The sequence below is a fragment of the Oryx dammah genome, unplaced genomic scaffold, assembly GCF_014754425.2.
Source record: "Oryx dammah isolate SB20612 unplaced genomic scaffold, SCBI_Odam_1.1 HiC_scaffold_9, whole genome shotgun sequence".
Classification (NCBI taxonomy): domain Eukaryota; kingdom Metazoa; phylum Chordata; class Mammalia; order Artiodactyla; family Bovidae; genus Oryx; species Oryx dammah.
In genome coordinates, this window is record NW_024070193.1 from 47,201,357 (window position 1) to 47,218,186 (window position 16,830).

Genomic DNA, 16,830 nt, shown 5'->3' on the forward strand with positions numbered 1-16,830 from the left:
TTGTTATATTCTAACTCCAGAAAAACACACAGTCTAAAAGTAAGTGAAATTTGCTCAGTCATGTCCAGCTCTTTTCACTCCCCATAGACTATAGCCAGCCAGCCTCCTCTGTTCATGGAATTCTCCAGGCAAGAATATTGGGGTGGGTTGTCACTCCCTTCTCAATGGGATCTTCCCAACCCAGGGCCTGAACTCAGGTCTCTTGCATTGCAGGCAGATTCTTTACTGTCTGGGCCACCGGGGAAGCCCGAAACACACACTAGTTGATCATTAAGTATCTTGTGGTTGGTAGGGAATGCACTTCTCTAGGTTACACCTTAGATATATTCAACTATTTTGATGATGGATTCACACAAATGGCAATAAAAGAAGACCCAGGGAGATGCTCACACAGAATAACAGGGTTCCATCAGTGGTCCCAATGCAATGAGGGACCTGACGATCTGAAGGCGTTTCCAGTCCTCCAGCCTCCCATTAGGTGTAAACCCATAAGCAGCCTTACCTTCTGACTGCCTATAAAATGTTGAGTCACTGCCTGAAACACTTCCTTCATTCTCCAGGTTTGCCTCAAAAAAGTTTCCTCCTGAGAGAGAAAGAGAGAGGATATAAGATTACCCAAGGTGTTCAGTGGGCCTGGTGCATTGGCAGACCATCATTACCCACTGTGATTGTTTGCCTTGCAAATAGGTTTAGGGAATCCCTGGGTTTTTAGGCAATAAATTTAGGAAATTACTGGGTTCCACAATAAGATACAGATTTTGACCAGTCACATTTTTTTCTTTCCCATATTAATTCCTCATGTAGCATCACTTCCACCCCCAATTTTCTTCCAGAGCCTTCTTTGGAGGCAGTGTGGAATCAAACATGGAACAAAAGATTGAAGTCTGAGAGATATGAGGTCATTTCCTGAATCTGCAAGGGACTAGTTGTGTAACCTTGATCAAGTTACTTAACCACTCAAACACTTGGTCTCCTTACTAGAAAAGCTGTGATAATGACAGAATTCTCCTCGTGATGAGTGAGAAGACACTGAATGCCTGGTCTTTAGCTCTGTCCATGGCATCAGTCCACACGGTTTCCTTTAGCCAGTGAGCTAACTGTCATTAGCAGTTAGGGGAAAGAAACCCAGCGCAAAACAAAGTAAGCCTCAGCATTTGCTCTTTTAAGGACCACTGCCTCTTCTCTGGTCTTCTGTCTGTTGAACGCACACTCTAGTGTCTTAGTTCCAGGCTGGAAAGTGCAGTTGGCTAAGCCCTTCTTCAGTTGGGGATTTACCATCTGTTTTCACATATTAACTCATCAAATGAGATCTTTGAAGGTGTGAGGTGTGTGTCATGGCTCTTTCCTTTTAAAATTACTATATTGTATCCCCAGTGCCCACGACAGCATGCAGATAGCAGGAGCTCAAAAAAATTATTGAATTGGACGCTGGTGGAAAACACTGATAGAAGGAAGAGATAAACGTGGGTCTACATGTCTTAGCTCAAAAGGGGGACATGCTATTGATTCCAAGTCAGACTAAGCAGAGGATCTTTGATACAAATAATACAGCCTGTGCTTCCCTGGATGGGCTGCATGGGGCTCTGGTGTGGAAACTCTGAGGGTGACTGCCATAGGTTCCTGCCGCGGGGTCAGTGGGATGTGACCTTTGTGAGACAGGGCATTAGTGTGTGGCCTGCCAGTGACTCTGTCCAACCACGTACCATTGTCTGTGTTTGTGTTTTTTGACGAGCCTTTCAAAAGAGCTGAAGTCACTTATTCTAGCTCTGTGACCATAGGAAGTGACTTTATCTTCCTGTGTCTCTATCTCATTTATAAAATAAGCCTTTAGGATAAGTCATCACCTCAGTTCTTAGACTACACAGCTAAGTGCAAATATTTCACTTTGGCTTGGCTGCATCCAGCATTCATTCATTCATCAAGCAAATATTCCATGGGGACCTAGCAGATGTTTGGCCCTGGGCTGGATGTTAGAGCGATTGGTGAGCAAAGCCAGAAAACTTCGCTGCCCTGACGAGTAGTGGATGAGAATTCAATAACCAGATTTATATAGATATAAAGCTATAGATATGTTGAATGTTATGACTGGGTGGTTCACACAATAAGGCAAGTGTTCAGCAGGGAAGATTGACCTAGATGGTGAGTGACCAATCAAAGGGGTGTGAGGGCGGGGGAGTTCCAGGGCAGAGCAAACAGCTCGCATGGGGACAGGCGGTGGGGACAGCAGGGTGCACCTGAAGACCTGAAGCAGAGGCTGTGTGGCAGGCTGGGTGAGACGGGCTGGGGGCAGACCATGCAGGTCATGGTGCCAACATCAGTGTTCTGATCTTTGTCCCAACTTGAAGCCACCTGAAGCCACTAAAGGCTGCAGAGGGATGATCTTGTCAGGTGTATGCTTCTAAAGGTGCACGCCAGCTGCTGTGTGAGGCCTGCTTGGAAGAGGGAGAGGGTGAGTGTCTAGAGAGGAAGTGGGGAGTGCAGCCCACCTTATGGAGTGTCCCTGTGATGGGAAAGAGGGTGGCAGGGCAGAAGCAGAGGAGAATGTGCAGTCCAGGAAGGGCTTAGGAGACAGGAGAGACTGGCGTGATCTCAGATCAGCAGGGAGGAACCAGTTAAGGGAGAGGCTGAAAGGCAAGATGGAAGGGCTGAGTGACCTTGAGCCCTTCGTGGAAAGTGACAGAGACTAGATGTGGAGGTGTACTGGTACACGGTCTGCCCCGTGAAGGAGGCGGCGAGGCTGTGTCCTGAGACAACACGGAGGGCGGTGGGGAGTGTGAGGAAGGGGGCGATCTGAAAACATCCTTGGGAAACTGCGCCGACCAGGACAGGCTCTGGGTTTGCATTATTATAAACTTTCTCGCACAACGACTCTCCCTGGGTCCCTTTACATTCATAGGTGGGAGCTTCTGTGTGTCGTTTAGGATGATGAGATTTTTCCAAGGGCAGAAAGTGACTGAACTGTTCTGGAACCTGAACGCAGCAGCCAGGCACCAAGTCAGAGCTTTCATGAGCTGGAGGAACCTCCGACTTCACACAGCGCAGTGTTTTTAAGAGTCAGTGTTTGTCCGTCAAATCCCAGGTGAAGGATGTCATAGATCCTTCCCAGAATCATATCAAAAATAGATATATCATACTAATAAATAGAAGTAGGATTTGTTTTCCCCATTTTATCTAAAACTAAATAAATGAGCTTCCCTGGTGGCTCATTGGTAAAGAATCCGCCTGCCCGTGCAGGAGACGCGGGAGACATGGGTTCGATTCCTGGATCAAGAGGATCCCCTGGAGGAGGAAACAGCAACCCACTCCAGTATTCTTGCCTGGGAAATTCCACGGACAGAAGAGCGTGGTGAGCTATAGTCCATGGGGATGCAAAAGAGTCAGACATGACTTAGCAACTAAACAACAACAACTAAATAAACATATATATTTATCAAATTGTCTAGGGATGGAGTATATTCATAAGGGCTACTTTCATCTTAGAATAGCTGTGTTTGTTTTTTTTCCGCTTTTGGTTGCACAGCATGCAGGAGCTTAGGCATGCATGATCTCCTTGGCAGTGAGAGTATGCAGTCGACCACTGGGGAACTCTCAAGAATAAACCTTAAAGATATCATGCTAAGGGACCTCCCTGGCGGCCCAGTGGGTTAGACTGTCTTCCAGTGCAGGGGGTGCGGGTTTGATCCCTGGTTGGGGAGCTAAGACCTCACATGCCTCATGGCCGAAAAACCAAAACATACAACAGAAACAAAAAATGGTTCACATTAAAAAAAACTTTAGAAAAAGTCATGATTAATCTATCAGGTAAATCACATTGAGCATGCATTCCCATTGGACATTATATTTTTTATAAATCTATTTACTTATTTCTCTGACTTCTCCACTGCAAAGTTGGCTCTGAGACGGCCAGGTTTTGCCCATCTTGTCACCCCCAGGTTTTTAACCAGGCACTCACTAAATGTTTACTGGACTTCCCTTTAGGTCCGATGATTAAGACTCCACGCTTTCAATGTAGAAGACACAGGTTTCATCCCTGGTCAGAGAATTAAGGTCCCACATGCCTTGCAACCTTCTAAAAATGTTTACTGAAGGTATGAATACATCTAGGATTTATCTGATAAAACAAATGGGTCGTCATTTAGGCCTAACCTGGTCACCAGGGCTTGGGACAGATGGTCATGCAAGGGTGCATGTGATGGGGGATCTGTAAGATTCTGTGAACTCAATGAATTTTCAATGGACTGATGGCTTTTATGGCAAACTATACTGGTCCATGCAGTGGAGCTATTCCCTAGATAAAAGGAATTTTCTGCTGAGAGTCCTGGAACAGAGCACCTCTTAAACCCTGTAGATTATGTTCTGACAGTCGATATGCTAGATACCCTCAGGTGGAGTTGAAGATGGAACCATCTTATTCAGAACCTCCAGCTGAGGTTCTCAAGGCTTAGCTGCATCTTAAAATAACCTGGAGAGCTTTTTTAAAAGTATCTGTACTGGGCGCACCTCCAGAGATTTGGAAGTAATTGGCTGGGGGTGGAAAATGACTCTGGCGCTGCGAGTTTTTTTTTCAGTTCCCGAGGTGATTCTAAAGTGTTGTCAGGCTTGAGGATGGCAGATGACAAGCGCATTAAGGTGTTGGGTGGTAGGTCGAAGCTAATGCTGATGACTCCACAGTCATCTAATATAACCAGGAAGCCACTCACACACTGGGAGATTTCTCCAAACTTGAGGTATATGTAACTCAATTTTCTAGGTGGTAGGTAGAACCAACCTGACTGTTTTATGATCACTTTACAGATTTGAGTACCATCTCGTAAACTATCTCCTGCCTGCTTGTCTTCGTATTGATCAAAAGGAAATCTTAGTTTAAATGGAGATACAGATCAAATCAAAGTAACTGATTCCAGTACTTCTATGAAATGTCCTGGTACCTACAAAGTGCTTTTAAGCCTGAATTGTGCAATATTGAGGACCTAAAAGGTATCAGCGACTGGACCACACTTTTGAAACACAGAGATAAAGGAAGCTATAGCCTCTGCCAGGTCCAGCAGGAGAGCAGCTTTGTAAACCATCCCCTGAATGCAGTGTGGTCAGTGGGGTGATTAAGGCCCAGATGAAAGAAGTGGCGAATCACAGAGGCTCCAGGACCTAAATGTGCTTCAATAGTGTCAGAGTTATTCCCAGCAAATGATTCGCCTTTGAAAATAACACTTGAACATTTCAAAGCCTCTGGCTGGCCCACTTGGAATTCACGTCCCCCGGCTCCATCTGTGGGGTCCAAGGGAGAAACAGGACGAGATCGCAACTGTGCTCTGTTTATAGGATTCTCCAAATGTGTTGGCTCCACCCCTCCTGCTCATTTTGCATGAAGCAGTAGAGAACACCCTTGAGATTTGAATGTGGTGACATGTAAGACAGAACACGAAGCAGAACTGAGGATGAACAAGAGAGAAAAATGGGATGCAAATGATGAGCCAATGCAACTCTGGAACTTTCTTGACATATCTCTTTGGGCTCAAACCCTACTGTTAACATGATTACTTTTAAGCTTCGTTTCTTTTTTCTTTTCTTTTGGTCTTTGTTCCTTGATAAATGTTTTTAGAAAAATCAGCAAAGAGAAGATTAAAAATAATATGTGGAAGTCTTCAGCCCTGCTCTCTTAGCTACAGGCTTCCTGAGCGGTTTGAAAGACACAGTAACAGCTACCACAAAGGCCCTAATGATTCTCCGTGTTTAATGCTTCCACTCTATTTCCCGCTCATCTCAGTGGCTGGCATATTTTTAGATAAGACACGACCAAAGTCTTTATTGACAGCACAGCAATGTAAAATAACGATGATGAAAAAGCTCCAAATGAGATGGTATTTTTCTTCCCTCTTTCTCACGGATAAAAAGCGTTTACCTGTGTCAGCAAAGTTATGGAAAAATCTGCTTCAAGACAGAAAAAACAGCCTATGGGGAAGCCATGCTGTTCATATTCTGACAACCATTTCTTTCCACTGGCTGGTCTATTAGGAGTAAATAAATCCTATCTGTCTGTTTATCCTATTTACCCTTCCTTCCAAGGTGTCCCTCCTTCCTGGGAGGAAGCTGAGACTTTTCTGACTGTCCCATGACATCAAATTCTGGGTCTGGTTGGTACAAAATTTGGGGGTAGGATGGAAGCGGGCGGGGTGCATATCCTCTGCTAGGAAGCAGACCCAGTCTACATGACCAAACAAAGATGACTTTCCAGTGTTTTACTCTTTAGAGGAGAACGGTCAGGGATCTTTCATTTCTAGGCATTCGCAATGAAAATGTCCACAGCATGCAGAAACACTTCGGTCCTCCCAACTGCTCACATAGCCAGCCCAGTGGAGATGCCAGAATCACAGGACTTAAAACTTAGAAATTATGGGACCTCCCTGGTGGTCCAGTGATTAAGAATCAGCCTTCCAAACCATCACAATACTGTAAAGTAGCCTCCAATTAAAATTAATCAATTAATTAAAAAAAGAATCCACCTTCCAATGCAGGGTACATGGGTTCAATACCTGGTTGGGGAATGAACACCATGTGCCTGAACTAGGCATCCATGTGCTCTGGAGCATGACGGCTGAGAGCATGCCACAACCAAGACCGACACAGTCAAACAAATACTTTTTTTTTTTTTTTTTAGTAAATACGTATTTTTTAAAAGCTTAGAATCTTTGGTATATGCCCTTGTATTTCCGCTCCTTTAAATTAGAGTCAGGTATTTAAGCCACTTTCTGTGTCCCAAGTGAGTAGGTCATAGTGTATGGGGCTTCCAAGCCAGGCCTCCTTCTGTCCCACCAGCCCCCCAAGGACCCCTAGGATGGCAGGCAGCCAGCGTACCCACGATGTCAAAGCAGACTCCGCTCTCCAGCCGGTGTTTCCTGTACAAGTTCTTCAAGACCTTGGCACTGCCAAAGCGTTTGAAGCGACTCTTCACGTTATTGTAGAACCATTCCAGAGACTGGGTCCTGAGAACCCTGAGGACAGCACAGAAAATCAGAATTAAAGGAGAGAATTAGGAAACAAGGAATTGCAAAAGCTGCCACAATACTTTGCAGGCTCCTTCCGTCAAGACATAGAGCTTTTTTCTCTGCTCCATGGATCTGGGCTGGCCCAGTGACTTGCTCTGACCACAGAGACCGGTGGAAGCGATGCTGTGCAAGTCCAGAGCCTGCCAGCTTCCTCTCTTGCTGCTCCTGGACCGCCCTGCAACTCACTGCCATGTGAACAAGCCCAAAATAGCCCTTGGGATGACGAGAGACACTTGGCCTGATCACCCTTCTTGCCCCAGCCAATAGCCTGGACAGGAGAGCAAGGCCACCGACTACCGGCTGACTGGAGATGCATGAGTGAGCCTAAGTAAGGCAAGCAGGAGAACCGTGCGTCTGAGTCCATCCGAACAGCAAGCTGATAAATACCTGCTATTTGAAGCCACTGGCTGACACATCTGTTTAGTAGCTAGCAGGCTTTATGTTTGGTATTCTTACTGCGTTAACAACATTTCTAGTTCAGCTTGGGAAGATAAAAGAGCACAAGTGAGACCCTGGGCTCTATGGCAAAATTCTGCAGCCTCTTACTCATTCAGCCTGAAGCACTGTGGGAAAGAGGTTTCCTGGTCAGAGCTATCACACTTGGTATGAAACGCTGACGCGATTCTTCTCTTTATTGCCTGATGAGAACAAGTTGCTAAACCCCTCCCATTTTAAGAATAGCTTTTGTTATTTTTCTTATTATGAATGGAAATAATGTATAAACTCATTTTAAAAGCTCAGAGAAGCAAGATGAATATAAATGCTTCTAATTCAGTGGAGGAACAAGCACTGTTTAGCTGCCCTTCTTCCCCAGATGCCAGTGAAATGTGAGAAGATGTCCAAAGGGAAAGAGATTTGTAGAAATGAAGAGTGGAGCATGGAGGAGAATCAGAGATTCTCACAGATTTCTGGAAAGTTCTAAGTGAGCGATAGCATAAAGGGAACAGAGAATGTTATCCTGCAAAACAGTCAGAAGGACTGGGACTCACAGACCGGGAGGTCAAATTTAATGTTGATTGGTGAATACTCATTGGTAAAAAAGAATGAAATCTGCACAATACGGCCTGCAATACAGGAGACATAAGAGACGCGAGTTCGATCCCTGAGTCAGGAAGATCCCCTGGAGGAGGGCATGGTGACCCACTCCAGTATTCTTGCCTGGGGAATCCCATGGACAGAGGAGCCCGGCAGACTACAGTTTATATGGTCACAAAGCATCAGACAAGACTCAGCGACTGAACCCACACGCACACAGCAATATGGGTGGCCTGGGAGGGCTCCATGCTGAGGGAAACGAGTCAGACAGAGAAAGACAAATGCTGTATGGTATCACTTATATGTGGAAGCAAAAAAAAAAAAAGACAATAAACTAGTGAATAAAACTAAAAAGAAGCTAGCTGACTCAGAGAAAAAACAAAGTTGGTTGGTGCAGAGAGCAGGACTGGATGATGAGATGGTACTCACAAAGCTAGTTTAGTCGCTGTGTTGATGACGGTGAGGGCTCTCGGCCCCCATCCTTGTTCCCAGACTGACAGTTGGTCCAAAGACGCTTGGCTCTAGTTAAAAATGGAAAGCAGTTCTCTAATAAAATTGAACAATCTGCTTGAGGGGGTTACCACCTGGCGGTAAAGCCCTCCTTGTTCAGCACTGGGGGAGCCCCACCTGCTGGCCTACCAGACACCGTCCATGTACCCCAGAGCCAAGCCTGCCAGCTCCCCTCCTTGCGAGGCCCTCCCTGACCCCCCTAAAAACCACCACCACCGTGTCAACACGTCTATCCTCTTTCTCCCATTTTCTCTCCCCAAATTTCTAGGGTGCTTCTCTGTACCTGATGTTTAATTTTATATAATTATTATTTATAAGACAATCAGTACATTAATATGCTAATTAATAATTATTAAATTGTTTATTATCTATTTTCTATTTCCAGCGGAACATACACTCATGGAAAATGGGCTTTTTTTCCCACTGCAGTATACATAATAGACACTCAGTAAAATCTTGTGATGGAGGGACAGTTTTAAATCTATTTTTTTCACTTAATATTCCTGATGGACTTTAACGTTGTTGAAGAGTCTTCCCCACAGCATTTTTAGTAGCCCCAGAATTCACCATAGTATGAACATAGCAGGTTTTAAGTCACTAGTCTCTTGTCTCTGGACACTGAATTTGCCCATTTCATTTCCTATCAAAAGCAATTCTGTGATGCATATGTTGGCAGCTAAATGATCAACATATCTACAGTTGTGGGGTCTTGAAGTAGAATTGCTGAGTTCAAACATGTCAGTCTTTCAGAAAGCTTGTACCAATGTCACTCTTCATCCGCAGTGTGAGATTTTGAAGTCCTCAAATTGGGGTGAGGCGTGAACCCCAAGAAACCCCTGATGGAGTGACCAGTTTTTCCATGGAAAAGCCCATGTCTGAACCCCAAGTAAAGCACAGGAAGCAAGACCAAAGGGCAGAGAACAAGCATCATCACCTCCACTCTGGCTTGGTAGACAAGACAGCAAGCAGGCTCGTCTTCCCTGAGGGAGGGAGGCAGCTGTAAATGGCAGAATGTACCAAAGGTGTCATCCATTTACATAAAACTGCACTATATCATCAGTATCATTACTATTAACAAATGAACACCCTTATGTGAGAGCTTGCTCTATGTTGGGCACCGTGCCAAAAGCTTCCCTTGAATCACTATGAAATCCTCATGGGCGCTGGAGCAGGTTGGACTGGCCCAGACCCCAACATTTATTGCCCATTGGTTATAAGCAAATTACTTAATCCCCTAAGCCTCATGGGATCCATCTCCCACCTCTCCCTCCTCCAGTCAGTAACTTCTTGCCTGTTTGCTGGATGCCAGCCCCTGTCTGCCAGCTGTTGTACTGTACTGCTGTATTTTCAAGGTTGTTGTCATTCAGTTGTGTTCGACTCTTTGTGACCCCATGGACTGCAGCGCACCAGGCTTCCCTGTCCTTCACTATCTCCCGGAGTTTGCACAAACTCATGTCCATTGAGTTGGCGATGCCCTATCTGGTAATACTAACAATATTTTCTTTATTTTCTGTGCTTATTTTTTTAAATGCATTATTTGTATTAAAAGTACTTTTTTTCTTTTTTGATTAAAAATGTATTTGGCTGCACTGGGTCTCAGTTGCAGCATGTGAGGTCTTCATTGTATCCTGGAAGATCTCTCATTGCGGTGCATAGACTCTCTAGTTGTGGTGCACAGGCTCAGTGGTTGTGGCACGCAGGCTCAGTGGTTGTGGCACGCAGGCTTTGTTGCTTCATGGCACATGGGATCTTAGTTCCCAGGCCAGGGATCAAACCTGAGTCCCCTGCATTGCAAGGCAGATTCTTAACCCTTGGCCCAGCAGGGAAGTCCCTTGTGTGAAAAGTATTATAAACCTATTACAGTACAGTACTATTATAGCCAATTGTGTTAGCTGTACCTAGGCTAACTTTGTTGGAACAAACTGGACTCTCAGAATGGAACTTGTTCTTACGTAGGGGATTTACTGTACTTCAAGTGCATCATAGGATGAGCTCTCCGTTCCCTGGTTATACCAAAACTCTATAGCATTTAAAACACTTGATGAGACGGAAACTGGAATGCCTCTGCTTGCTCAAGTCAGAGAGGGCAATCGGGGCACTGCCAGGGCTGCTGGCAGGTGGGAGGATGAGAGGTACTGAATCCTTAGAGAATGACCAGCAAACCTACAGCCTCATTTGGAGACGAGAAAGCTTTTCCATAGAACCAATGCATTTTAGATTATGTTTTGACTTCGAGTTAATGTGGAGAGCTTCTCTGGAAGCCCCAGGGAATGCTCAGTCATGATTACCTTCATTTGCTATTACTGCTTTTATTTCAGTTATTTTAAAATTCACGGCTCAGAGGAAACTCACAGGATATGCAAGGTTCATAGGGCAGAGGCGTGGAGGGAAGGCTGTGGGGACACCCGCACCCAGGATGGACCGGCTGAGTGCTGCAGGGTCCCAGCCCACTCTCACATCTCCAGCTGCCTCCTGAATAGAGGCAGCTTTGGGCAAGCGTAGATGAGAAGGGAAGAGCCCGGTGTCAGGGTCCCACTGGGACAAGACGTGTCTGTGCATGAGTTCCTTCATGGGTCCACTCCCACGTTCTTTCATTCCTCACTGCTTATTGAGTGCTCTGCGAGCAGGCACGAGGCTGCCATATGCTGCCAGGTATGGGAAGCGACAAAACCGATAAAGCTCGCACCCAACAGTGCTGTCAGACTAGACTCTTCAGTGAGTGCCAGAGGCATCATGCCATGGAACCAAGAGTCAAGCCACAGGCATCTCCAGAATAGCTGACAGGCACTGGGTTCTGTGTCATTCCCGCAGAGGTGTGAGAACAGAGTCCGTCCTGCTTTATGGCTCAGGCATTATTTTCCAGACTTAAAACATTGAAGTATAGTTGATGAATAACAGTGTGTTAGTTTCAGATATACAGCAAAGTGTTGCAGTGGTAAACACACGCACACATATAAATATATATGTATATTATTTTTTAAGATTCTTGTTCACTATGATTTATTACAAAATATTCAGAACAATTCCCTGTGCTATACAGTAGATCCTTGTTTATCTATTTTATATGTATTAGTATCTGTTAATCCCAAATTCCTAATATAGTCCGCTCCCTCTCCTTTCCCCTTTGGTAGCCGTAAGTTTGTTTTCTATGAGTCTGTTTCTGTTTTGTAAGTAAGTTCATTCGTATCACATTTTGGATTCCACACGTAAGCTGTATCATGTGATAGCTGTCTTGCTCTGTCTGACTTCCTTCAGCTCGTATGATAATCTCTAGGTCCATGCATGTTGCTCCTGATGGCCTTGCTTTGTTCTCTTTTATGACTAAGCAGTATTCCATTGTTCCACACCTTCCGACACAGACCACAACTTTTTTATCCGTACATCTGTTGATGGGCATTTAGGTTGCTTCCATGTCTTGCCTACTGTGGATAGGGCTGCTGTGAACGCCGGAGTGCATGTATCTTTTTGAATTGGAGTTTTCATCTTTTCCAGATATACCAGGCATTTCCTTTAATGACACCTGAACTGCCCCTTCTCGCTGCAGTAAACGCAGGAGAGGTGCCTTAGGAAAGACGGGGAGCTGTGGTGCTGATGATGAGACTTAGGGTGAAAACCTTTCCAAGCTGGAACTGTACAGAGGGACCCTGCTTTATTTCCCTGGCTTATTTTTTTAAATGAACCCAATTTGTCCCTAAGGATGACCAGACAAAAGTTCTTAGTCCTGGGAAGTTTCACCATCTAACCCTGATAATTTCTCTCAACACTGCTGCTGCTGCTAAGTTACTTCAGTCGTGTCCGACTCTGTGCGACCCCATAGACGGCAGCCCACTAGGCTCCTCTGTCCCAGGGATTCTCCAGGCAAGAATACTGGAGGGGGTTGCCATTTCTTTCTCCAATGCATGAAAGTGAAGAGTGAAAGTGAAGTCGCTCAGTCGTGCCCGACTCTTACCGACCCCATGGACTGCAGCCTACCCGGCTCCTTCGTCCAGGTGATTTTCCAGGCAAGAGTACTGGAGTGGATTGCCATTGCCTTCTCCCCTCTCAACACTAAAGCTTTTAAAATGTCAACAGCCAAGCCTTCAAAATTCACCAATCACAACATAGTGGGAATTGATGACATTTAGTCCTTGGAACTACAGTTGGTTTGTCTGTAAAATGATGGTCACCCAACTAGGGGATACAGGAAGAGGATCAGGTTTGGGGGAAGGTGGTGAGTTCAGTCGGGACACCTATATGTGGGGTGCCCCATCCCCAGGTGCCTGGCGCTCACTGGATGTGCTAGTCTGCAGATGGAAATCTGGACTAGAACAATGGATTCGGTGGTCTTTGTTCCACAGGTAGCACTGAAACGAAAACTTGGGGTTAAGGGAGGTATAAATAATCACTATCTCTGTTTTACAGAGAAAATTGAAAGAAGTAACTTGCTAGTCACTGACTGAACCAAGAGCAAATCAGGGAACAGACTGTAGACCTCATTATTGGGTCAGAGCCTTGACATCTGCTTGGCTTATTTTCCTTCCAGAACCTCTAGTTAGCACTCTTACTGCAAATGATGGCTTTTGCTTCAAAGTTTAAGCAAATAGGAAGCCCAGGGATCAAGAATTCAGAAGGAAATGTAAAATCATTGTGTCATTTCCCCCTCAAACAACCTACTTATCATTCTGTGGATACTAAACACTTCAAGTCACTTGTTTGTATAAGCAGTTTGCTAATTTTTTTCTATGACATGAATAAACTTATAAACATGGTGCATTCTCATCAGAAGACAGACTGGAAATTACATCACAAGAGCAGCACTGAAATTACAACCCCAGGAATGCCAGACTGATTTCAGCTCATTAGACAAAATAACAGGATTGTGAAGAGGAAGGAACTGCCTACGCCAGAACTGCTGGGATCCTGCTGCGGGTGATGAAGCAAGGCCGCCTTGGCCCTCAGGTCCGGCTCGGCAGGTGCTGTGCACACCGATGGAGGAGGGTCTATGGATCCCCCTACCTCCTGCGCAGTCCTCAGACCAGCTGTGTGGGCACCATACGGAGCCTTGATAAAAATGACAATCCCGGCCCTCTGGAATCAAACGGCACTTTAGCAAGATTCCCAGGTGGTTACTAGGTCCACCAAAGCTTAATAAGCACTGGCCCAGTGAAATTAGCTGGGTGTTTTCTGAGTCCACATATGGTTTTGTATTGTTGTTACTCTTGACCACAATCCACTTAGGTAGGACAAGTTGTCTCTCTCAACAGCTGGCTTGCCTCCCTCCTTCCTATTTTCCTGAGCTTCCCTGGTGGTTCAGACAGTAAAGAATCCACCTGCAATGCAGGAGACCCAGGTTTGATCCCGGAGTTGGGAAGATCCTCTGGAGGAAGGCAAGGCAACCCACCCCAGTATTCTTGCCTGGCGAATTCCATGGACAGAGGAACCTGGTGGGTTACAGTCCATGGGATCTCAAAGAGTCAGACATGACTGAGTGACTACCGCTTTCACTTGCTTTTCCTGCTTTCCAAGGAAAAAGAACTGAACTGGGTGATAAAAAGTTTGGAAGAGGAATAGAATAATTACAATGGTACTCCCAATTTCAGGTGCTTTCACTACAGAAATAAATAAAACGCCAAATATACTGATGGGCCAAGTTCAAGTCATTATATAAAGCAAACTATAACAGTCTAAATTGATAATGATGAACTAACATTACTTCGTGGGTAAGAATTAAGAAGCACAGCAATTAAAATCCATGACCAGCTCAAGAAGACCCTGATGATATGTAGATAACAAAGCATCTCTCCTAAAAACTGTAGGCACAACCATGATCTGTGAGCTCTGCCTCACAGAATACAGACTGAGAAGATTCAGCACCAACAACACAGTGAATGGACATAAAAGAGAGAAAACTCTAGGCCTTTCAAACACAGACTCTAATACAGGCAATTTGTTACATAAATGACGAAACCACTGAGACTCCCAAGAGAGGATGGTGAGGCATACCAGAGGCTAGCAGCGGGGAAGCTGCCACCACCCCAGGGCCAGAAGGGCGAGGGAAGAGGTGGGATTGCTGGGAGGAGCATTCTGGAGCCAGGAGGTGGGGCCACAAAGGAGATGCGGCTGCTGCAGAGATGCTGCCCAAGGCAGAGACCCTGATGCACTATCTTCCTTCTTCCTCCCACCCTTTCAGGGAGTGAAGAAATAGTCATTAAACTAAGTTCTATTATAAAAAGACCATTAGAGAAAACTCAAAGGAAGTAAAAATCGAAGAGCCAGCCCTCCTCCTATGTAGACCACAATATAGGATCAAGACCAGTAACTGACATCGATGTGGACCTCGGCTGCTTGTCACATGTCTTCTAAGACTGCAGCTGTCCAGGGACAGACGTCCCTGCATGACAGTGTGCACTCTTATTCCTGCCCGTGGAGGCCCGGGGAGCCCAGAACTTTGCGGCCAGGTCTGCCACCCTGCTGATGGCAGCTCCCTCCGCCCAGGGAGCACTTGAGGAAAGGACAAGAGAAAGTCTTGCCGCCAGAATCACTCAGACCTCCTCTGCAGCATGTGTGTCGCTCAGTCATGTCCAACTCTTTGCGCCCCCATGAACTGTAGACCGCCAGGCTCCTTTGTCCGTAGGATTCTCCAGGCAAGAATACTGGAGAGGGCGGCCATTCCCCTTCTCCGGGCGATATTCTCAACCCAGGGATCAAACCCGGGTCTCCTGTGGGGAAGCCCCTCTCCTCTGCTGAGTGAGACTCAACTCTTAGGAATCATGATTTCTAAGTAAACTCCTGGGATACAATGTCCCTGAAATAAATTCAAAGTATGATCACTCAACTTACTAGAAAAGCCAAACAAAACCCCCCAGTGAACAAACAAACCTTTTTTCTCCCCCAAATCTGATCCTTGGCTATTTTACCTAACAGAGGATTTTTTTTCCCTCCCAGATGCAGAGGAGATAATAAATATTTCATCAGATTTTTCTAAAGATTAAATGATATAATACATGGGAGGCACCCAGCACAGTATCCTGCCCAGTGTAAATCTTCAGGATGTGCTATTTTTTTTATTATTATTATCATCAATATTATTATTTTCTTTTAAGCCCTCTGCATCTTTTTTTGGGGGGGGCAGGATCTGAGTATAATCAATAGATAAAGAGTAAAAGTAAATTTGTTAGCAAATGTGTTCAATTTTTACATTTCATCTTAAGCAAAAGGTTAGACTTTAGGGTTAGGGTGGTTCTTAACCTTTAGCAGTTCTTAAACTTAAAACCCAGCTTGCTGGGCCTGACTTCAGAGGTTCTGATTTGTCTGGTCTGGGTGGGCCCCCACTATGAGCGTCCCTGACGACATGCAGGTGATGCGAGGCTGCTGTTCCAAGGTCCACACGTTGAGAGTCACTGAGCCTGAGGATAGATCTGGCCTGCTGTAAAGAACACAGGACGATATTACTGATTCCGAGCCATGGGGAAAACAACAGAATGACAGGCAGGTGTTTGGAAAATAAGACTCCTTCAGCCCTGACAGCACGAAGGCCCTTGAGCACGGAGTCAGAGCAGTCAGTTTCAAGAAGTCAAGAGACGCTGAGAGACTAGATGGAGAACAGCCCTCACACTGGGAACCCTGAGCGTGTCACTGGGAATCTGCAGTCATGGCCAGGAGGCTGGAAGTATCATGCTCAGTTGATACGTGACAATTGCCATTAACGTGAAGTGTCCTGCTAAGGGTGGGGAGCTGGAGGCGACAAACAGCAGCAGGGAAAGCCTGGGAGAGCAGTGGGGAAGCGTGTCTGTGTGTGACGCCCCCACACCTGCTCCTGGGCCCTCTCTGCACCGCAACTCCAGGTCACACAGTGGCTAACGGGAGATGGAAGAGGAAATGGGCTGAAGGAGAGAATAAAGGGGTGGATTTTGATTTTTTTTCAGTTTTAATAGTTTTTGTTGAAGTATAGTTGAGTTACAATGTTGTGTTAATTTCTGCAAAGTAATTCAGTGATCCATTTATATACATTCTTTTTTAAAATATGATTTTCCATTATGGCTTATCATAAGATATTGAATATAGTTCTCTGTGCTTTGAAGCAGGGCCTTGCTCTTTATCCATTCTATACACAAAAGCTTACATCTGATAACCCCAATATCCCACTCCACCCCTCCCCTTTAGCGACCACAATTCTCTGTGAGTCTGTTTCTGTTTTGTAAATACATTCACTTGTGTCATATTTTAGATCCCATGTGTAGGTGATATCACATGGCATTTGTCT

General features: G+C 45.4%; 1 protein-coding gene across 1 annotated transcript in view; it reads right to left on the reverse strand.

Annotated features, from left to right (window-relative positions):
• Positions 1–16,830, reverse strand: part of LOC120867792 (myosin VIIA and Rab interacting protein) — a 221,453-nt gene that overhangs the window by 71,721 nt on the left and 132,902 nt on the right. The window contains exons 4-5 of the mRNA XM_040246181.1: positions 6,853–6,989; positions 503–583 (exon numbers count right to left, since the gene is read on the reverse strand). Coding sequence (XP_040102115.1) covers positions 503–583; positions 6,853–6,989 — 218 coding nt within the window. The remainder of the gene's footprint in view (positions 1–502; positions 584–6,852; positions 6,990–16,830) is intronic.